This window comes from Silurus meridionalis, chromosome 23, assembly GCF_014805685.1.
Source record: "Silurus meridionalis isolate SWU-2019-XX chromosome 23, ASM1480568v1, whole genome shotgun sequence".
Taxonomy (NCBI): domain Eukaryota; kingdom Metazoa; phylum Chordata; class Actinopteri; order Siluriformes; family Siluridae; genus Silurus; species Silurus meridionalis.
In genome coordinates, this window is record NC_060906.1 from 8,920,032 (window position 1) to 8,944,948 (window position 24,917).

Here is a 24,917-nt window from a genome sequence, read left to right on the forward strand (position 1 = left end):
ATTATAACTAGGATGACAGATACGACTGAGTGGTGTTTGAGGGGATGGTGAGAGAAATCTGTAAATGATTGTATAGTAGGATTGAAGCCTGAGGCTGAAAGAAGGAGAGATTCAAACAGAGAGATTGAAAGAGAGAGAGAAAGCAGGGAAAGAAGATGCAAAGGCAAAGTTAAACAACAATTTCCAGACACTGGTAGAAAACCTAAAAGTCTCCCCGCCTCCTCCGTGTTTCACTGTCAATCAATATGTATTTACATTTGTGTGTATGTGTGTGTATGAGGTTGAGTGGAGGGAGTCTCTCCCTTTCCCGAAGCCATCCTGGCACATACGAGTTCAATTTCCTTTTTGCAAAACAAGCAGGCTCTAAACAAAAGCTCGAATGAAAGTGCGCTGACTTGAAAAGCAAGCCGCATTTACCAGCTCTCGCATTTCAGCACAAACGCACAAGGGGCGCAGCGCCGAGCTCGAAAGCAGACACAATAACAATGTTAATCACAACTTGGAGACAAACACAATTAGTGCTCCCAAGTGGGATTGAGGGACACATTTCAAGCATGCGTGCACACACACACAGACACACACACAGAAATAGGGGACGAGGGTTTCAAAAAGGGAAAGCTGAAGTCAGTGTGTACAGATCTGGAACAAGTTAAAGTATACGAGTGTGTGTGAGTGTGTGTGTGTGTGTGTGTGTGTGTGTGTGTGTGTGTGTGCGGCCCTGATGCAAAATAAAATCTCTCTAGCACTCAGCTAAAGGCATGATTCAGCATAGGAGCTATAGCGCAAGCTTGAGATGGTGTGCGACATTAGTGTAAATGTGGCTTTGTGCATACTTCTCGTCCCGGCCTCGAGGTGAAAGCGCTGCATTGTGGGGAATTTCCCCAGAGTTGGCGGCGTCCGACCGAAAGAGCGCTCATTAAAGCCTGACGCCAAAATAGCCACAAACACGTCCATGGGGCCAAACACACACTCACACACACTCATACACACACGGCGAGTCTGGACGCCAAAGGCAAATGCATCGCCTTGACATGTGACCCTCAAGCTAGTTGGGGCTAGAGATTGACACAGCACACATTGCTGAGCTATGCCGGTGCGCCCACACACACACACACACACACACACACACACACACACACACACACGCAGTATACATCTTAAATGCACACTGATTCAATTCAGCGATCCACCATAACCTAAGCAAACACTTGCTCTCTGTTATGTATTTGAAAAACAAGTGAAAGGGATGTTATGCAACGACAAAGCAGAGAGAAAGAGAAAGAGAGAGGGAGAGAGAGAGAGAGAGAGAGAGAGAGAGAGACACACACACACACACACACACACACATTCTCATTCCAATTATGAAAACCATTACTGAATTACATAGACACACTTGAGGCCAAAAAAAACTGTGTTCACCTGCCATCACACCCATATGAGCTTGCTGATGATTTTAATCCAAAATGAACATGAGCTTGGCTCTTCCTCTGCCCCGATAACAAGCTTCACTCTACCAGGGAAAGATTTCAAACAGATTTTAAGGTGCGACTTCGAGGAATGATTGTGTTCGTGCTTTTATTATTGATGCTGGACATGAAGGTCTGGTTCTTTGCCCCTGTTTGTCGATAATACATAGAGATGTTAAACACACTAAACTCTCTGCCGTTGTGGTGACTCGTGTACTGAGCTGTGTCTCAAATCCAAACCTCTGACATATTATTCAAACATAATCTAAAATATCCACAAGCATGAAACAATGAAATAAGGTTTAAGCAGGATCAAAAATTATTGCAGATACAGTATCACTGCCTCTATCATTTACTACACTGACACAATACTTTTCTAAAGACATCACCAAAGCAGAATAAAAAAGAGGATACATATGGCAGCCATATTGCAGAATTCAACACAATCATCATTAAGCTTTAACTGATTCTATTTTACTCCAGATCATTAGTAGGTATGATCATATCACTTATGTGAATTTGTATTTGGGACAAATGTTTGTGACACTAACCATGAGATTTATATGTACTTTTTAAACATCCAATTCTGAAGAAAGACCCATTCTGCTGTTAGAATAACCTCCACTCTTCTGAGATGATGATCCACTGGATTTTGAAGTATGGAGATCTGTTCTCATTTAACCACAAGGGTTTTAGTCAAATCAATTGTGAACCTCCAAACTAGCAAAGAGAGTGTGTTTAGAAATAGGGGGAGTATCTTGAGCAGCTGATGAATGAGAAAAATGGGAGAGAAAGAATGTTAGTGTGGAAATGGTGAAGCAGGAAGTGGATGAGATTAGTAAGGAGGAAGTGAGAGCAGCGATTCGTAGATCGGTAGGACCAGATGACATACCGGTAGAAGCATGGAGATGTTTAGGAGAGATGGCAGTGGAGTTTTTAACTAGAACATTCAACAAGATTCTGGAAGGTGAGAGGATGCCTGAGAAATGGAGAAGGAGTGTGTTGGAACCGATCTTTAAGCATAAGGGAGATGTGCAGACCTGCAGTAACTACAGGTGAATAAAGTTGATCAGTCACACCATGGAGTTATGGGACAGAGTAGTGCAATTCAGGCTGAGAGAAGAAGTGACCATCTGTGAGCAACAGTATGGTTTTATGCAGAGGAAGAGCACCACAGATGCATTATTTGCTTTGAGAATGTTGATGGAGAAGTATAAAGAAGGTCAGAAGGAGTTGCATTGTGTGTGTGAATTTAGAGAAAGTGTACAACAGGGTGCCGAGAGAGGAGTTGTGGTATTGTATAAGGAAGTCAGGTTTTTGTCTATAAAGTGTATCATTGATTCACCAGGAATATATAGTATATCTGGAGTTTACTGTGTTTTCTTTATGTTGGTTTAAAAATGACAGACACTAAGGTAAGGTTGCCTCTTTGTAAGATAAAAAGGTTACTTTAGAGTTTCTCTGGAGTTTAAGCTGACTAAAGCGTTTTTGAAAAGAGAACCAAACGAGGGCCGTGTGAACTAGATTTCAGTGTTAATCAAAAAGTGATGTCAAAGGGCAGGTTATATAGCTCTGTATGCATTCAGCTGATTAAATATTGGCAATCAAAAGCACATGCATGAATGCAGTATGTTCTAGCTACATTCATTACCATAAAGAGATTAGAGTTGTTATGGAAAAAGTCAAGGTTTTCCACTATGAAAATAAAAATCTTTTCAGCTATAAATAATAATGTTTTTACTTTCACTGTTTTAAAACCCTTGTGGCCAGTAACTGATAGATGCTAAAAGGTTAGAATGCAATAAAAGCTGTTATCCATTTTGCCCTTCTACTTTTCTAGTCCCGGTTGATAAAAGAATCACCCCTTTATGATGCCTCCACCACCATGCTTCACTATGGTCTATCATCTGGAGACTAGTACAAACTAACTAACACACACATTTAGACTTGTTTCACAGGTACATCTATACACAATGCATCAAAAATGAGACTGTAGAATTACACCATACAAAAAAGTTGTACTTACACAGTACTTGCAGCATGCATTTATTACTAGTTATGCTTTCCCTTGATACATTATTTTACTTTAAATCTGATTGTTTCATAAATATTTAATGAATATATATTGCTGGTTGCTGTTAAAAAAGATGTTTAACCAAAAAATGGTTGTTCACAGGAGAGTCCTACCCTGAATGCATTGATGGATTCACAATAGACATTTATAAAACACAGCAAATAAAAGCATTTGTAAATCATAAACTGGAACAATTCTTTGTCTTGGGAAAACTGGACCAAACATGCAACATCTCATAGACCTGATTTAATGTTTTTAATTAATATTTATGATGTAAAAAAAAATGAATCAGCCCTATATGTACATAGATGTAATTTTTTTTTCCCTTTCTTTTTTCAATTAATATTTCTGATGAGCATGTGTACAGTAAACAAATGTATTGTGTGTATGTATATAGCACATTTACTTACAAGCATGCACGTTTAGATGCGTATATATGCGTTTATTTATAAGTGTAATCAGTTATATAATGTCTGATGTACAACTGATGAAAATGTAATGTTTCTTTCTTTTATAAAAAGTAAATAAAAATCAATAAATAAACAAAGATCTGATATTTTCAAATGTAATTTCTCAAAATAGAATTTGTTTCTATGTTTGTTTTTTCCACAATTCCAGCGGTAGAAGATGTTTAAACTCTAACGCTATATAGAAAATTGACACTGAATGTGTTGGACATTTAGACAAATGGCTGGTCAGAACATGACATACTGTATGTGGAAAGGATAATGAGTGTACTGCTCATATCTAGAAGGGTAAAAGGAAGAGATTTAAAGTTGCAATCTGTAAAGAAATACTGAGGATGTTTAGACACGGGGTCAACATTTGAGATTAACTCCTCATAGTGTAAAAGGATGGGTTTAAATAAAAAAATGGAGTAGATATTGTCCTCTGTGTAAATATGAGAGCAAGTAAGAGAGAATGTCTCCAGGCAGATAGAGTCCAGGCAGCAGGACATACTTCAGGCATGTTGGGAGGGGTTTGGGGGATGGACTGACCCTGAGGTGGTTTAAAGGTTCAGAAGTCAAAGGTGATCGGCACCAACAGTGTGTATGGGTGTAAATGACAGCATGGAGCCAGTAAAGTCGTGTCCCACCACATGCGCCTGGCTTTAAACATACAAAAGTGTTGCAGTGTTTTCTGTTATTGATAAAGCAGATAAGCAACCAGACAGACAGAGAGAGAGACAGACAGAGTGAGAGACAAAGAGAGAGAGAGGTTAAGCGTATGGCATTCATCAGAATCTGGCAATGTTTGGCAAGTAAAGCAGAAGAGTTCAGAAAAGATTAAAAGATACATTAAGCACTTGTCAGCCCATGTATCACATACACATTGCTAATTCCTTCCAAAGTAACTTAACGTACTGGACTTGAGTCCACGCTAAAAAATGAAATTGTTCTTATTTTCTCTAGATCTCATATACAAGAAATGAAAGAAAATTTTGTGTATTTCAGGCTGTAATCACGCTGGCCGAGGAGTCCTTGCGCATTACCCACAATGTCCAGCTAGCACATGGCAGTTTTCACATGGTTTAGGGATAAAATGAATTATAACGTTAGCTCCGTCGTAAAGCTAGAGGTCACGTTTATGCAACGTCCCTGTGCTCACGGATCAGTGTTGACTACAGATGTGTGCGGTTATTCAAACACACGAGGTTCCACAAGAAACTAGTTTGGGTGGGGTGGGGGGACGAAAAAAAAAGATCTGGCAGTGATTTAATGAAGTGAAGGCTGGGTGGAGAAAAGAAAGACAATACAATTCTGACACTCAGGATATTACATCTCTACAGATTTCTATTAGGAAGTCGATTTGAGGTGTATACCTTGTTTACATATTCCAGGTTCCTTGGAAGGTTCCAAGAATGCCTGCTGAGCCAAAAAGCTTCTGATTGGCCAATTGTTATAATTAGGGGTTAATTGGAAGAGCTTTTATTGTTGTATTCAAGGACCCCTGGTAGGCAAAATCCAACAACAACAAAAAACTGTGTGAGACTCCTCAAGTCTGATTCTTTCTTAGGAGCAATTTTCAAACTGAAGCCACATTGTATGCATATATAGAAATCCCAGATACTGCATCCTTTTGGAATAAGGCACAATTGCACTCTAAGATGAGCAAACCTTTGTCTAGGATCAACTGGACCTCTAAGACAACAAAAGACAAACGTAAGAGGTATTAGGTATCAAAGTACGAACATACACAATCAAGAAAGACTTATATCACTATGGCTAAACATCACAAAACACTGGGAAAGGATCATATCCTAATACTATGCACCAATTCTCATGCCAGTATCACCAACTGCTCAAAAGTTATAATATCCTGATAAAAATGCTTGCATGTAACTGTTATTTCTGCTTCTTCTCTTCCAAATTTTGTTCAATTTTCACCAGATTTCGCTCAGACCCCTGCTGGCAATTTGTTTCGTCACCTTTCCTCCTACACTCCACCACCACTGTTCAAAACGTATACAACATAGCATTTTCAAAACATACCAATCATGAGCAAAACTACAAGTCACTTTTGAGTTCCTTTGCCTAAAATGCAACTATTTTTTAACAACTATATAGTGTGTGTCAGTGTGACTCATCAAGTCTGGGTGCTTGGCCCATGAAAATGTTGCTTGTACCTTTAATTTCGTCCTGTGGTGTACATGTTATGTTTTCTGTTTCAATATTATTTGTTAGATGTTAAAAAATTATATGTTCAGGCATGATCTATGAAAATAAACCACCTGGTAGACAAAGTATATTTATTAACTGTTCAAAGGCGACCGAAAGACGTTTTTTGTTTTGTCTAACTAGGCTCAGGATTATTATACAATGTCTAGTATACAGCTTAAATGTGTGTTTTGGCTGCAGTTTAGCGCTACAGTTTGTACACACATAGTTATAAGGACATATTTTCTGAAGAAGTCAGTCAGTTCTGGCCAGCAAGCTTACAGGAAAAGGTGAAAGAGAGTACTTGTTGACAACCTCGCATTACCGTTTACCACGCCCTTCCACAAACACATAACACACACACACCAACGTGCTCAGTTGGCCATATGAAGAGCAAGCAAAACTCCACACTTGTGGTCAGTGTGTATGATCATCTCACCCACACACACAGTTCTGTGCAGGGGTTCTGTGGGCACAGTTTGAGGACTGTACTGTGGTGCCAGGCTAAGTGGGAATCATGCCCACAGTCTCCTCTGAGAAGAGTACACAGCACACTGGCTTTTTATGCCAACCACAATGACCCCTCTTGCTCGGTTGAGGCCAAATGAGTATTCATTCAGAGTTAGGATAGATATATTACACCATTACATACACCATGGGGCAGTGGTAGTCCAGTGGTTAAGGCTCTGGGTTACTGATCACAAGGTCAGCGGTTCGAACCCCAGCACAGCCAAGCTACCACTGTTGAGCCCTTGAGCAAGGCACTTAACCCTATCAGCTCCAGGGGCGCCGTACCATGGCTGACCCTGCGCTCTGACCCCAGCTTCCAGATGAGTTGGGATATGCGAAAAAACTAGAAATTTCCCCACTGTGGGACGAATAAAGGTTAAATTATTATTATTGGTGTCAGCAGTGTAGCCAGAGAAATACAGACTGCCATGATAATTTTTTATTTCAATATAAGGATTCCTAATAGTGGAACATGGCAACATTTCAACAGATCGTAGATGCCGCTATAAAGATAAAATATCGACATTGTGATAAATTATGCAAAAATAATTCAAGCTATCATGTGGCAGCTCACTGGTTAAGATGCTGTGTTACTGATTTTAAAGGTCGGGGGTTCAAGCCCCTGTCTCGCCAAGCTGCCATGGCTAGCCCTGCGCTCTGACCCCTGCTCCCGAGCAAGCTGGGATATGTAAAGAAAGAATTTCACTGTGCTGTAATGTATGTTTGACAAATTAAGACTATTCTATTTATTCTATCTGCTGCAATGTCTACGCTAATCCGGATAAATTTGAAAACGGTGTTTTCGTTTCAAAGGCTCCACGTCCACACTTTCGTTTTAAATCGTTCCCCAAAATTCGCTCATCCACACTGAGGCTACGTTTACACTAATCAGGATACATTTTTTGTCTAAAAAAGCTTTGTGACAACACTATCGTTTTCAATAGATTCACAAAAGTGGCTTATTCATACTGTGATGCCAAAACGCTGTTTTTAAATGTAACCACTTTAGAGAGTTTTCAAATATGTTTTTGGTGATGTATACGAAGAGCCATAACGGGGAGAAAAAAAATACGGTTTTAAACATGGACATGGCTGGAAACGTCTGAAAACATCCCAGTACTGAGTATGAGCATATCGTAAGACACTTCAACCTGTATAATTTTCATCCGGCGATTATTTACATTCTTATCAAGTAAATAAAAATACGGCACTGGTTTTTGAAAGCCTGTACTTTTGCAGTCCACACTGCGATGTGAAAACAGACGCTTTCGAAAATGTTGCCACATTTTTTGTCATTTTTAGCCTCTGTTTTTGTAGTCGACATTGAGAGCGAAAAAGACATTCTCAAATCTGTCCACTTGAGAGTTTTTACAAAAAGCTATGTTTTTGTTGAGTAAAAACGCAGTCTCAGTGTGGACGGAAGACCATTTTTTGAATGGTAGGGCCTATTCCAAGTCTCAGGGCAAAATCTCACTCATACACGTATTCACATACTTTGACAATTAGGCAATGTTTTGGAAGACTGGAGAATCTTGGGACTGGTATAGGGAACCGGAAAACACCAAGGAAACCCCTGAAGCATATGGAAAAAATGCATTCCATGAACACAGGGCAGAGGAGGGATTCAATACACCAACCCGAGCTGTGTAAGGTAAATACACCATGCACTATACACTATCCACTATCCACTAACTTGGTTGATTCTCAAGATCTATAAGATAGACGCAGCAGAAATGAGAAGGAGTGAAGCCACTACCAACAGTGTTATGGGAAAATTAAAGCATAATAGGCAGACAAGGCTTATCAATCTGCAAAGGGGTTTTGAAGGCTGGTGCCAACTGAAAGTACCACTGTGGAAAAGGCCTCTTGCTCACCTCTGTCCACTGGCAAAGTAGCTACAATGGACACTTGAGCACATTTAACTCTTAAATTCCTTAAAACTGCTTTGAGACAATGTATGTTGTGAAAAGCGCTATAGAAATAGACTTGACTTGAAAACTGGACAATAAAGCAATGAACAAAAGTGGTCTGGTCTGATGAATCCATTTTTCCTTTACATTGCATGCCTGTGTAAAATAAAGTTGGGTGCTGACTTTGGGTCCTGGCATTACTGTGGATGATACTTTGAGACACTAGACATTGTTGCAGACCAAGTACACGCCTTCAAGGCAACGGCATTCCCTAGTGGCAGTTAGGTTAATGCTCCATGTCACACCGCAGACATTGTACCGGAATGGTTCCAGGAAGATGATGAAGAGTTTAAGACCCTGGCCTCCAAGTTCCCTAGATATCATTTGTAAAATTCAGAGGGGTCTCAGAACACATTAACATTCTTACGGGGGACGAACCCAAAAGAAAGAAAAAATACTAAACCACTATATGACTTAAGTTCCAACAAAAGTATGTTTGCAAACAAAAGTATGCACAAGGCACAAATTTTTGATCTGATTTTGAACATGCTATTATACAACTACAGGAGAACTACTGATCACTGACGAGTAACAGCAAGCTTGTAAATTGTAATTGGAATCCTCCAAGCCGCCAATCACATAAATAATGACAATAGGGGGGAAAAAGACCCAAGACACAAATAAATGTAATACCGTCATGACAAAAGCAAAAAACAGAATTGTGTGCATGTATAAAGTGTGCAATTTAACATAATTGAAAGGCACGTGTGAAGTCCTACAGAGGTACCCTGGGTCCATGTTGGTGTTCCCATTGCAAAGGGATGAATGTAAGTGTGTGTGTGTGTGTGTGTGTGTGTGTGTGTGTGTGTCATGTATGAATACATGAGTTTGAGAAACTACTGGATTCCAAATTTCGCAATTCTTATTTCGAAACATGGGCCACTTATATAATGCACTTATATTAGCATTTGAATCATACCAGCACCCCAAACCTGTATCCCAACATACGATGAGAAAACTACTAAAATCGAACTTGTCCAAACTCTATAATTCTTATTCCTAAATAGCGAGTTCTACATTAATTTTGTGAAACTACTGAACTCTACATATTGCTAATATACAAATTCCAATTCCTAACTCTGTATGAATAAATGAGTTTAGGGAAACTACTAAAATCCAACTATTTCCCAATTCTTTTTTCTAAAAATCTGTTTAATGAAAGTACTGAAATCATACTAGTTCCTCAGACCATATCCCAACATACGTTGAAAAAACGACTGAAATCGAACAATTTCTAATTTCCTATAGCTGAAATTCTGCGTAATTTCAGAACACGACGGTTTTTAACTAATACTAACATTACCACAGTAATTTATTATTTAATGTTTACACAATTTACATAAAAACTTTTTTCAAATAATTATTATTATAATTTTTTTTACGACAACTCTATAAATGACTCGTACCATTAGTGTACATGCAGCTAATCCTGAGAACATGGATCTAAGTGAAAAGGTTTGCCCAGCCAGTTTACATTGTTCTGATAATGTTGCTCATTTATTCTACAGTTCTTTGCTCGGTTAAAAAAAAAAATGCTGAATGCGTTGTCAGATGAGTTCAGCTAGCTCAGCAAACGATACACTGAGGCACTGCGGATTTCTAGGCACTGTTAACAGAAACAAAAAATAATTCCAGCAGTGCTGCATTGCTTTTTTCAGGTTGGATGTGGGGGAAAAAAGTGCAGTATTTGCTTTTTCATTACAATAGCTTATGTAGAAGCTACTATAAAGCTCTGGTGAAGAGAATGCTGAATAATCTGACTAAGGAGACAAACAGATATACAACAGAATACAAAATACAACAAATGAATTTAGTATTAGAAAAGATGCGTATGAACTAGATCTAATTAGCACGAGGCAATTCTTAGGTCTGATGTGAGCGTGTGTATGTGTGCTCTCAGCTTTGCTTAGTGGTTTTGAGGTTTTGGCTACTGATTGTCTGGTTTGAACTCTGATTGACTGTAATAAGTGGCGTCCTGCTGCTACTGAAAACTCGCGGCTCCATCAAACGCCCTTGGGAAGCTAGCGAGCAAAAAACGAGTGAGGCGTGGATGGTCTGTGTGTCTGTGCGCCTCTGATCATCTCCCAGAAAATCTGTCTTTCTATCTCTCGAGGAAATCTCTCTCTCCTCTTCTTTCATCACTTCAAGTCTACATTTCCTTTTTAGGTCCTCGTACTTGGGTCTCTTTTATCTCTCTCTTCTTCGTGCATGTCTCTTTCTCTCTCTCTCTTTCTTCATTCCTTAAATAGGAAGCATATTTGACCTCTGACCCCAACTCCAGTTTACGCACATGTACTCGCGTGTCTATCCGCCTCATGGGGGTCTTGGTCAAGGCTAGTGCGCGAGGCTAAACACCCTCCTACATGATTTCAAAGCCGAGTCTCTGCTGTGCTGTAAACACATGGCAGGGGGGGGGGAGTGTGTGTGTGTGTGTGTGTGTGTGTGTGTGTGTGTGTGTCTGTGCGTGCATCTTTGTCCAGACGTTTACACAATCTCGCCATGTTGTGCTCTAATTTTGTTTACTTGTGGTTGGAGAAGTGGTGCACAGTCTGTGTTTACAGCTGGATCCTGTTCTCTCTTTGCACCTGCACACACTGGATTGCAACGGGTGCGACTACAGGACAGACATTTCCCATTAATGAACATTTACTGCAATTAGCTGTGGACTGAAGTCATTTAAACGCACTTAAAAGGCTCACAAACTAAATTCTCCAAGGCTCAAGGCACAACATTAACACTGTGGGTTAGGCATGTGATGATGCTGTAATAATATAAAGCATTATAAAAGTATTTCTACTACAATACTATGTATAAAGACACCACCATTGTTTTAAAACTATTCTGAATTTGCTAATTCCTATTCAAAACCTGTATTACTACTATTTATTGGGAAATGGCTGCAGTCTAACTATACACTATATAATGTATTTATTTATTTAGCTGTTATAAAATCCTCTACTCTTCTCAATAGTTCGAGAGCAGGACACTCAAGATCTTCCACTCAAAACCACATCTTCATGCACAGGGGTTTTGTCATGCTGGAACAGGTTTGGGTCTCCTGGTTGTGAAGTGAAGGGATAATTGAATGCAACTGCATTCCAAAGACGTCAATTAAATTTGTGTGCTTTTAACGTTGTGGCAGAAGTTTTGGGGAAAAATAACACATATGTTTGGAAAAGTCAAGTGTCCCAATCCTTCGGTCCATATAGTGTACATACATTCCAAATAAGTGTCCTACAACTGTATTTCGACATGTTTCTGAAAAACTCCTAAAAATGTAAATATTCCGTATTTCTTTATTTTCATTTCCTAAATCATTAATTGCAGAAACTACTGAAATGAAACTCCCATTTTACTAATTCCTAAATCTGTATTTCTACAGAATACACTACAGAAATATATCTATTCCTATTTAGTTTTTGATCCAATTCCTTAACCCGAATAGAAAACTATTAAACTCAAAAAAAAGTCCTAATTCCCATTCCTTAAACCTGTATTCCATCATTATTTTGGGAAAAAACTGCTAAATCTGTCCATTCCTAATGTCCTAATGTCGATTCCTGAATATGTTTTCCCAATTTCAGTTCCCAATTTCCCAGTCCATTATACTAAAGCGCTACGTAATCTTGGGAAAGTACTTTAAAAGTACCTAATCCTGGCATTATGTGCAACATTTTCCTACATTTTTTAAAATGTAGGCAAAAACCTTTCTCCAGCATGTGCATACAGCTGAACAAAAAATTAAGAATAAAAAATTATATATATATATATATATATATATATATATATATAAATATATATATATATATATATATAAAATTTACTTCAAAAAATTTATTCGCCCTACTCCAGTGCTCATCATGTAAATTCAGCTCATCATGTAAACGGCTGTATATGTATATATGTATGTAGGTAGGTATGTATAGATAGATAGATAGATAGATAGATAGAGAGATAGATAGATAGATAGATAGATAGATAGATAGATAGATAGATAGATAGATAGATAGATAGATAGAGATAGAGAGATAAAAAGAAAGGCTGTATCAGTTCAGGTGGAATGTGTTTGTACATGCATTTTAGGTATTTTTGTGTAACAGACAGATTATGGCTAGTATTAAAGCACTGTGCTTGGCATTACTCTCTGACTGACCTGAAGGAGGAGTCTCTCAAAAGCAAGGCAGGCATCCCATTGGGCAAGGGCGGGGTGTAGCAAAGTCTGAGCGGTGCCTAGAGCCAGCTGCAGCAGCCCGCAGTGATTCTCCAACGCCGGCCAACTGTCCCGAAACAACCTCACATACGTGAAGAGCTGCTCACCTGTCACTCTCCCTGCGAAAAATAAAAGAGAGAAAGAGAGAGAGAGACAATCTTTCCATCTTTTCTAATTCTAAAGAGAAGTAACAGCATGTTGTAATCGAAAAAGTCTAGACTTGGAAGCTTTGGAATGCACCTACTGCTTTTACTGCAGATCGTTTTCAGGAATCCTACTCGAGCAAAGTGTTTAGAATTGTCTTGTTTCAAATCTTTCATCATAAAAAAGGGATACATTGAGACATTAGAGAGATCAAAAACCGAGTCTACATCCCTGTCTCTTCAAAGCACTAAATCTTATAGTTTTAATCTGTAAACTAAATCTATATATATGCAGAAGGATAAAGCGCCCACTATAGAGATGCATTATATAGCCAAAAGACCATAAGATTGGTATGTGGTTTATAAACATGTCGTTTCACATATAATCCCCATTTGCTGTTATAAAACCTCTGGGAAGATGTTCCTCTAGATTTTGGAGTGTATTTGTGGAGATTTGTGGAGATTCATTCAGCTAAAAGGGTGTTAGTAAAGTCAGGTTCTCCAGTAGATGAGATGAGGAGGTCTGGGGTGCAGTCAGCATTCACATTCACATTCATCCCAAAGGTGTTCAATAGGGTTGCGAATTCTATAGCAGTCCACTCAAGATCTAACACTCCAACCCAATTAAACCATATTTTCAAGGAGCTGGAGATGGACATGCTGAAACAGGTTTGGCTCCACAATTTCAAGACAAAGAAAAAAAATTGCCTGGCCTTTCTGTACTAGTCTGTACTGTCGAACCACAATGCGGTGACGTGTCCGATCTCCGGTCAACCAAAGAAAGAGTCTCTTATTATGGCCTACACTTTACCCCAACTGTGGCTGTCCCTGAGTGAAGCATGTGGTTATACCACCAACATCCCAAGCCACACTTATCTGCCCTCAGTGTCGGCTCAGGTCCTTAAGACAAGCAACATCTCCAATTAAGACTCTTCTAAATATTTTACAAAATAAACAATCTCAGTGGACTTTTGTTTTAATTGCTACATTGACAACCATCTTTGTCAAACTGTGTATATATATATATATATATATATATATATATATATATATATATATATATATATAATATACATTATATAGAGATATAAAAACACTTAGAATGGAGATGCTTTGCAATGACCCCATCGTAACTTAAAGCCTTTGAAAAAAAAAGCTGAGACATGACCAAGCCTAGCCAGGAGCAATTAAAATTTTTTTTTTACAATATATATGTAATGTATGTGGCAGCGATTGCATGGATAGCTAGGAGCCGAAGAGAAACGAGTGGTAAGAAGCACACCTGTGGCTGATGAGAATAATTAGTGCGCTCTGTTTCAATGTCTGGCAACGCAGATAAATACAAGAGAAACAAGAGCCAGAATTGGGCTTTGAAACACTAGTCAAGTCAAGTCAATTTCTATAGCGCTTTTCACAACAGACATTGTCTCAAAGCAGCTTTACAGAATTTTAACAGTTAAGGTGAATGATGTGTATTTATCCTGATGAGCAGCCATGGTGACTGTGGCAAGGAAAAACTCCCTTAGATGTTATGAAGAAGAAACCTTGAGAGGAACCAGACTCAAAAGGGGAACCCATCCTCATTTGGGTGACATCAAGAGTGTGATCATAAATCTTTAAACAGTACAAAACACTGGAGAGTGAGAACTAACATGAGCACTGGAATGTAAGATTATGAGTAATGTTCTTTCTACAGTCTTATACAGTCATTTGTGGTTATAAAACTAGGAGCTACTGAGCAACTCATAAAATAGCTCAACATTTGTGATCATCACAGACCCAACACCAGCTTCTCCATGCCAGAGCCTTTAAACACTCAAATAGGTCCAATGTCAAAACTCCACATGAGGTGGAATCCAAATGGCACTGGTATGTCTCTAGATGGTTCGGGATGTTTGCAGGTCAGGCATTTACTTCTTTAAAGGTCCACAATCTTCATGAGGTGGGACGTGACTGGGGCTGGCGCAACCTGAGAATGACCTACCGCCTTTAGTAGACTTTGCTATTTTAGGAACTACTAGAAGCCCAGAGTTTTGAGATCTCAAGAAGCGTGACTGATTGTAGCATGTTAGAAGACTGGATAGATAAATAGGAGCCAAACCGTTTAGGGTTTTTTAAGTAAGTAGCAGTAGTTTGTATTTGATTCTGAACTTAACAGGTAGCCAGTGTAGGGATGATAAGATTGGGGTTATATGGAGATATTTCCTCGACCTTGTGAGAACACTGGCTGCGGCATTCTGGACTACCTGTAGCTTTTTTATTAATGATGCAGGACAACCACCTAGTAATGCATTACAATAGTCCAGTCTGGAGGTCATGAACGCATGGACGAGCTTCTCTGTATCAGATATAGATAATATGTCTCTTAGCTTAGCGATATTACTAAGGTGAAAAAAGGGTGTTTTTGTAACATGGTGGATATGATTTTTAAAAGACAAGTTGGTGTCCAAAATAACTCCCAGAACTTTTACTGTTAAACTAGTATTTATAGAACATCCATCTAAATGCAGGTTGAAATGTTGGAGCTTTTGTGTACTGGTTTTTGGGCCAATGAGCAAAATCTCCATCTTATCAGAATTCAATAATAGATAGTTATGAGTCATTCAGTCTTTTACTTCTTTAACACACTCAGGTATTCGAGCCAATTGAGCTGTATCGTTTGGTTTTGATTATATATGTAGCTGGGTACCATCAGCGTAACAGTGGAAGCTAATTCCATGCCGTCTAATATTTCCAAAGGGAAGCATGTATATTGTAAAATGCAGGGGTCCTAGAACTGAACCTTGTGGCATGCCATAATTTACTTGCATTAACCTGGATAGCTCTCTATTTAAGTCTACAAAATGGTAACGATCAGACAGGTAGGATTTAAACCAGCTTGATGCCTGTCCCTGAATGGCGATGTAATTTTGTAAGCGATCTAAGAGAAGATCATGATCTATAGTGTTGAATGCAGCACTTCTAGTAAAACTAGTAAAACTAACAGAGAGATGAAGCCTTGGTCTGAAGCTAAAAACAGGTCATTAGTGATTTTAACTAGGGCAGTTTCTGTGCTATAATGGGGCCTAAAACCGGACTCAAACCTTTTAAAGATATTGTTCTTTTGTAAGTAGGAACATAACTGGGCAGAGACAATTTTTTCTAAAATCTTAGACATAAATGGGATATTTAAAATGGGTCTGTAATTTGATAGCATGTTTGGATCCAAAGAAGGTTTTTTAATAAGGGGCTTAATAACTGCTAATTTGAGGGGTTAAGGGACATGACCTAAAGATAGTGAGGAGTTAATAATATTCAGAAGAGGCTCACCAGCTGCGAGTGGGAATGGGATCTAATTGACATGTTGTTGATTTAGCTTTGGTAATAACATCATACAGCTCTTCCTGTCCAATACATGTAAAGCAGTGTAGTTGTGAAGTTTTAGGTATGATTGGGTCAGGAGATGCTGTCAGAGGTTGAACCTCCACAATTGTTTTTCTAATACTATACATTTTTTCAGTGAAGAAATTCATAAAGTCCTCACTACTAAACTGTGATGGAATACATTTTTCGGATACCTGATTTGTTGTTAATTTAGCTACTGTACTGAAAAGGAACCTGGGATTGTTTTGGTTGTTTTCTACGTAGATGAGCATGATGTCTTTACATGTATTTCTAAATACCTCCAATTTAGTTTTCCTCCATTTTCTCTCCAGATTACAGGCTGTTCTCTTGAGGGCATGCATATGACTATTATACCACGGTGCAGGAGTTTTTTCTCTAACCTTTTTTAACTGGATGGGGGCAACGGCGTCTAATGTGCTAGTGAGGATAAGGCCTATGTTAGTTATTTTATTAAGGTTGTTAGCATTTATGGGTTTAGTAAGAATTTGGGATAAATCAGGCATGTTATTTTTTACTAATACCACAGCAATACGTGCTCTAACAACTAGACAACTGAACTCTTTCTATTGCAACTTTATCACACATTTCTATCTGTTCTAAATGTACATTAAATTAATACTTTTCAAGTTTTAATACTATAATCAACATTGCCATGGAAGAATTTGGATGCTTTATGCAAATGTATGTTTATTAATGGTGATACCAGACTCAACATAGAGCATGAACACAAAATATTCTTGTACATGTTTTAAAAGTAATGATAGTGTTTTAAATTACGTAAATCATCAGGACTCCAAACGGAACCTTGAGCTGAGTTTCCACACGGACGGTTTTAAACGCACGATGTGCGCATCATGGCGGATTTTGGTGTTTGATTTGAAACTTGGCGCATGACTAAAACAAACGTTTTTTGAGTTTGAGAAAGAAAGGACGTGAATGAATCTCCATTGAAATGCAAGTGATTTCACATTGCAAAAAAAAAGTCTATTGCAGGCATCAACAAACTTACAGAAGATGCGCAAGATTTTTAATTTCTTAAAGTTTTTTGTGCGACTACATGTCACATGACAATAGAGATTTAATGTGAAACATTGCATCAAAAACGAATGGCCTGTTATAGTGTGTTATAGTTAATGAACACTATCTCTTATTTGTAGTCTGAGACATCATTTGTTTTGAGTTTCACTAAGTAGATGGGGGTGACCAGGCTGCAGGACAAGACAGAGACGGCGTGTCGAACGAAATAGTATGGAGAAGAAGTGCGTGTGAAAGAGAACAGATAGAAAGGTATTTGTTGGAAAAACACGAACGCTTATTTGCGTGGGTTTAAGCCAACTATTTCTATTAATCTCTCTCTTTAAGAGTTTGTGTGTAGCCAGTGGTGGATCTTATCCCAAGCTTATTTACCGAAGTAGTACATGTAAGCCAAGTGTACAAACGTATGCCAAAGCTCTTAGAGAAAATCATAAGGGACACAGGAAGCAGGGTGGAGAGAAAGACTGAGTGAGAGCGAGGTTGTGTTGACCCAGTATAGCCCGAGGGGTGAGGGTGGGGGTGGGGGTGTGCATTAAAAACCTATAAACCATAACACCGAGCAGATACGAGGAGTATTTCCTGTGAGCTGCCATGGGCCAAGACGAGAGGAAAAAAAAATCTTGTCTCGGTGTGTGTGAAAAATGGGCTAAAACATATTTCGAGTTGCTTTGACTTATATATTCACTAGTCCATGCTGTGGGGATGTCAGGGGGAGCAAAGATAGAGAACTAACTGTCTGAAGATATTTCAGAAAAGAAGAAGCTACTCTAAACTAAAATCTTTTGCTGGAATACTCCGTTTGAGGACGTGTTTTTCACTGATTTTAATTCCGCTTCCGCTCGTTCCTGAAAGGAATTGATCATTTTGGAAAAACCCGCATGACCCATTACAACACAAACACACACTCGGTTTGGTTTTCGCGTCCATGGAGGTGAACATGGTGGAAAAAACTTGCTGGAGATTGTTTGCCATTCTGTGAACTTACGCTTTCACAATCAATCGGTTCTGAGCTGCCATGTCTTTCGCTAGGGTGTTTTAAGTTCTGGTACATACTTAAAGACTGGACCTTTACAGAGGTTAATTAACAAAAGTTTATGAAAAAATAATAAATAAATAAACTATGACAGCAAATTAGAAAACAGAGCAGCAAATCGGAAAATGACGAAGCAAGTTAGCAATTTTCTAAATTTGCTGTCCTATTTCAGAATATACTGTCCTGGATTCGCTGTCCTTTTCCAAGATTTGCTGCTTAGTTTACAGATTGTCCTGTTTCCTAATTTGCTTTCCTTTTTCAACATTTGTTATTTCCTTTCTCGATTTGATGTCCAGTTTTTCAATTTGCTGTCCCGCTTATACATTCCTATTTCCCGATTTGCTTTCTTGTTTCAAGATTTGCTGTTCTATTTCTGGATTTGCTCTCCTGTTTCCCGATTCGCTGTTCTGTTTCCAGATTTGCTGTTCTGTTTCCAGATTTGCTGTCCTGCTTCAACGTTATTCCCTTTCCTGATTTGATGTCCCGCTTCTACATTTTCTATCCTATTTGTCCATTAGTTTCAAGATTTGCTGTCTCATTTCTGAATTTGCTATCCTGTTTCCCGAATTGCTGTCCCGCTTCAGTATTTGCTGTCCTGCTTCAACATTTACAGTCCAATTTCCTAGTTTGCTGTTCTGTTTCAGATTTGCCATCCCCTTTCCCAGTTTGCTGTCTCCCTTTTCACAGTTTGCTGTCCCATCTCCAGATTTGCTGTCCCGTTTCCTGACTTGCTGTCCTGCTTCTACATTTACTGTTTTTGTTTCACGATTTGCTGATCCATTTTCCAGTTGTGTTTCTGGCTTGTATTCATGCTTTTGGTTTTGTACATGTTCTGCATTTTACAGCCACCATAATAATCTGACATGCAGCTTTATATTCTTTTGCTCATTTATTGCACTGCTTTTCTTTTTGGTTTAATTGGAATGCGCTCAATTTCCTGTGTAGCACAAATCAAATCAGAGCTAAAAAAACGAGACCGGTGAAAAAAACTTTATTTATACTTGATTTATTTTTTTAATTACTGGTCAAAAAGTGAATGGGATAATTCCTTGACGTTCCTGAAAATCTGAGGTACTTACAAAGCACACATCCATGATTATATTGTATATAAATACAAGTGATACATAGTTAAAAATAAATAAATAGGGAACACTAAAAACCGAAACAGTTTGTAGGAAATCCAAGTCCAAGAAAATGTCAAAGTTGTTGTTGAGACAAAATCAGGATCACATTATTGAGAAATGAAGCCAAGTAAAACTAGACTCCAAAGCCACATGTTTGTCCTTTACTGGACTATGCAATCATTTCTCAATATCAACACATTTTCCAATCATACAAACGAAGCCTAGACTTCAGTACTGTAGATTCTGTGCTTAGAAATGAAACACCAGGCTTTAGGATCAATCAAAAACGTTCCAACTGTAACAGTGTTATTATAGCCAGTTAGACCTCAACTATACACATCACCGAATGCACTCCGCTTCATACCTGACTGTTAATCACTGCCACTGATGGCATCATATTAATATATTAATACAAGAGAATTTCAAATGTTGTATCTTATATATTAAAATGTATCCAGGCTGAACAACCACCATTTGGGACACAAGCAGAGAAAAGATGATGATGAACATGTGATCAGGAATGTCTCTGTTCTCAGTCATGTTTATGTCACTGACACCCTCAGTTTTCATCCATGTTAACCCCATACTTCTCGTTGACTTCTGCCGCATTCATTTTGAGCTTTATAAAATAGTCTACATCTGTGGTGTGCGAAAGAAATTATCCACCAGTAGTAGATTTAAGAAGCCTTGCAATGACAGAAAACAGGTTGGTGAGCTGAAAACGGTGCGTATTGTGAAGAAAAAACATTGTCAGCAAATAAATTAAAACTGTAAGTAAAGTAAAGAGTCTGGTTTTTAAAAAAAATTGAAGTTGTATCGTTTACCGGGTGGCACGGGTGAAACTAAATTGTACAAATTTTCTCACGGCATTACTTGGAAAACTACTTCTTTCAGCTTCCCCCGTTAGGGTTCGCCACAGCAAAGCATCCGTCTCCATACCCCCCTGTCCTCTACATCTGCCTCTTTCACACCAACTACCTGCATGTCTTCCCTCACCACATCCATAAACCTCCTCCTTGGCCTCTCTCTTTTCTCCTTCCTGGTGGCTCCATCCTCAGCATTCTCTACCGATATACCCCATGTTCCTCTACATGTCTAAACCATCTCAATCTCGCCTCCCTCACCTTGTCTCCAAACGTCCTACATGTGCTGTCCCTCTAAATAAACTCATTTCTAATCCTGTCCATTTTCGTCACTCCCAACGAAAACCTCAACATCTTCAGCTCTGCTACCTCCAGCTCCACCTCCTGTCTTTTACTCAATGCCACTGTCTCTAAACCATACAACATCTCAGGTCTCACCACAGTCCAATAATCCTTCACTCTTGCAGGAAATATCGTGGGATAAAATGCTCTGTGCAGTAGAGTCGTGGAGTAAGTCAGCTTTCACCTAGTATTCACTTAATTCGCCAAGCATAACTCAAAACTGAGAGGGAGCTTGAGAACAAAAGAGAGGGAGAGAGAGAAGGAGAGAGAGATTAAGATTTGTGAGCAGACATTAAAGAGAAGATAATTACAATTCCAACAACTATAGCTGACAAAATGTTCACTATAATAATACAAAAGTATTGGGACACCTGACTTTTCCAGCCATATGTGCTTTTTCCCCCAAACTGTTCCCGCAAAGTCAAAGGCATACAATTGTACTGAATGTCTTTGGATGCTGTGGCATTAAATATTTCCTTCACTTGAACTAGATGACCCAAACCTTTTCCAGCGTGACAATAACCCTGTGCACAATGCTAGCTCCATGAAGATATGCTTTACATGGGTTGGAAGTGTGTGGAAGATCTTGAGTGGTCTGCTATAGAGCTCTAAACCCTACTGAACATCTATGGAGGAACTGAAATGCAGACTGCAGGCTTTCTCACCTCACCGACAACAATACCAGACTCTACTAACACTCTTGTGGCTGAATAGATTGCCCCAAATCTCCACAAAATCTAGTGGAACATCTTCCCAGAAGAGTGGCGGTTATTAGAACAGCAGATAGGGACTAAATGCAGAATGGGATGTAAAAGAACGAAAGAAAAAAAAAAAAGGAAAGAATAAACTTTTTAAAGTCTATAAGGACGGTGTCACAGAGAGTTTCAGAACAAAATTGTTTTAAATAAATCTGCATATATGAATACATATTAACATCCAAAAGACCAATTCTAGGTCCAAGAGCATAAGCGGATAGCAATAGTGTTTGTGTGTGTGTGTGTGTGTGTGTGTTTGATATGTAATATGATGTTTCAGGCACTGCTATGTTTCTATTGGCTTGGAGATCATGAAAAAGTTGTTATTCAGTGCACAAAGCTAACTGAGATTTCTATACAGTCGACTATCTATCTATCTATCTATCTATCTATCTCTCTCTCTCTCTCTCTCTCTCTCTCTCTCTCTCTCTCTCTCTATCTATCTATCTATCTATCTATCTGGGCTATAATTCGAATAAAATGTTTAATCGCAAGATTTTCATGATTTAACTCGTGATTAATCTCAACTTGAAGTCACATTTTAACTATTAGAAATTAATACTTTTTACATTTTTCAATACTATATTCAACATGGGCATTTTATGCAAATGTATGATTATTATTAGTGAAACCAAACTCAACATAGAGCATGAAGACTAGACATGTTTCATAGGTCATACATGTTTTTCAAAAAACTAGTTAATGTCTATCAAAAGCATGAAAGAAGGCATAGAAATATGAGGTTCCCAATTACTTCTCTTTCTTTGAACTAAGCAATTTACTTACACAAGCTTGTTTACATTTTCAGCTGACAGGGCATCTCGTAAAAAAAAATTCGTGTAAATGCTTTACAGTAATTATGGTGTATACAATTATGTAAATCATCAGGACACCAAAGGAACTTTTGCTTTTTTACCACACGGACGGTTTTAATTGCCAGAAGTGATTAAAATCATTTTTCGATAGTTTATTTTTTGATATCTGAGTAAAGAAAAGATGTCGTGAACAAATATGTTGCGTTGAAGGTTTTGATTTTATAATTATTAATACATTTTTCAATTTGCATTAATTGCACGTTAATAAAACCAGTGCCGTTAAAATTAATTTATGATATATATATATATATATATATATATATACACACACACACACACACACACACACACACACACACACACACACACACACGTGCGCACAAAACATATATGCAAAAATAAGTGTTAAAAAAAAGCAGACCTGCAAGTTGAAATAGAGCAGCCCTCTCGCACGAAATGAGTTACTCTCACACAAACACACACACACACACACACACACACACACACACACACACACACACACACACGTTACACGCTATGACATCATCTACAAACATCTGTACGATGACTAATGCTAAAAGATGAATGTATATTAAGGACATATGACTTATATTACGGAAAACTAGAAAGACGGCACACGCCTCAGTGTCGCGCTGTGAGCCGTGAGTGAAGATTGGCAGAGCTCTGGTCTGCATATACGCTTTGAATTCTGTAAAACTGGAGTCTAACGAACTTCATTAGAGATATTTAGACTACTTCGCTGCTGTTGGGGTTGGTTGTGTGAGCCGGATTTAAATGAGTCGAACTCGGGGTGAAAGCTAAGATTCGGTAGTGAAAGATGTGATGCCTCCAAACTGTTTAATGATAATAATCAAAAACCTTTTAATACACTTATCCTACTACTACTAATAATTGCTATGCACTCTAGGTGTAATTTAGACTTGGTCATTCTGTCCCCCTAAGTGAGAAACCCAAAACCTCATAATTCACTTATGGAAGTATATGGGATTTTCTGGATGTCCAATTTGTCTGCCGAAATTTTAGGAACACTTCGATGGATCTCTGGATGCACACAGATGTTAGTAGGGATAGTAGATAGTAAGTCAGTAAGTGTCTAGAAGATGTAAATATTAAAGGCAAATTAAAAAGAAGCACTTGCGCAGTATTCTCCAACATTCAGACTAATACTAATAAAACCCTCATTTATAACCCCACAACTTCTTTGTAGAAATTACACATTCTTTGTAAATGTTGTAATGACAAATATAAACTTTTTGTTTTGATTCATCTGCTTGCTTTTGCGGATTAATTTGTCCATTTAATGGTAACAAATAAAACTGCAACAATGATTAATAGAAATCCATAGGGACAAGGTTTGTGCTGCCCCATAAATGCTCATGTGAACATTCCTTATTCAGTGTCCATCGCTGTACTTGTACTGTCTAAAAACTGGTTCTCTCTCATTTTTATTAGTTTCTTTCAAATATTATTTTTCTAAAAAAATAAATGGCTACACCCATGTCAGAACAGAAAAATAAGTATTTTTTATAAGTAATTAGTAATTTCCTGTTTAGCCTGGAACACTGCACAAAGGGATGTAAAAACAAACTTGTTTAACTTGGAGAATCTAAATCAATTTGAAAAGATACATAAGCTGGCTCTAGTGTAAACCCTGTCGTGAATAATTGCTCGTTTCGCTTAATCGTATATATTTTAGTTGTTTGCTCGCTTGTTCAAACTTTGCATGCAGCTCTATGGAAAGAGAGATTCTTAGTTTTAGAGAGACTTTACAATGTTCAATAAGGTTCAAATAATAATAAAACAAAAAGGTTAAAATTATAAAATAAACATTTAAACAATACCATTTCGGCAAAATGGCAAAGTGAATGATGAGAAGAACCATTTTAAGTAAGTGCAATTAAGATCAACAGTCTAGACTACAATGGCTCAGGACCACAGGGTGCATAGAATCGCCTGCACACCTTAACAATAATGGAATTGTAATGAATGGACATTTGGTGTTGAGGATGTGGATGGGTTCCCTTTTGAGTCTGGTTCCTCTTAAGGTTTCTTCCTCATGCCATCTCAGGGAGTTTTTCCTTCACCACAGTCGCCACTGGCTCATTTATTAGAGACAAACTTTTAACAATTACAAGGAAGAAACTTATACATTCGATTTAGTTCTAAAGCTGCTTTGAGGCAATGTCCATTGTTAAAAGCGCTCTACAAATACAAATGCATTGCACTGAATTAAATAGTGTAAGATACACAAAGGAAAAGGGAGAGTTGAGATTTTGGCTGATGCCTGCGCATTCGAAATACGTCAAATGTTTGTTTTCCCACACGGGATCTAAGGAGGTTCTTTTTTTCCAAAACGTTCTGTTTTAGGTGTAGATTCAGGTCTTTCGAGGTTGGGATCGAACCTTTCAACCCATTGTATACTGTATGCTGAATGTTGACTATGGTATCAACTCAAACATTCACAAGATAATGTCTATTCATAATTCATAATTCAAATGCGCCAGCTTCTTCAGCA

General features: G+C 38.3%; 1 protein-coding gene across 4 annotated transcripts in view; it reads right to left on the minus strand.

Annotated features, from left to right (window-relative positions):
• scfd2 (sec1 family domain containing 2) overlaps positions 1 to 24,917 on the minus strand; it is a 138,595-nt gene that overhangs the window by 90,740 nt on the left and 22,938 nt on the right. For all 4 annotated transcript variants that reach the window (XR_006923892.1, XR_006923891.1, XM_046836056.1 and 1 more), the window contains exon 4: positions 12,831 to 13,006. Coding sequence is in view for 2 of the 4 variants with exons in the window: in XM_046836056.1 (XP_046692012.1) it covers positions 12,831 to 13,006 (176 nt within the window). In the remaining 2 variants the exon portion in view is untranslated. The remainder of the gene's footprint in view (positions 1 to 12,830; positions 13,007 to 24,917) is intronic.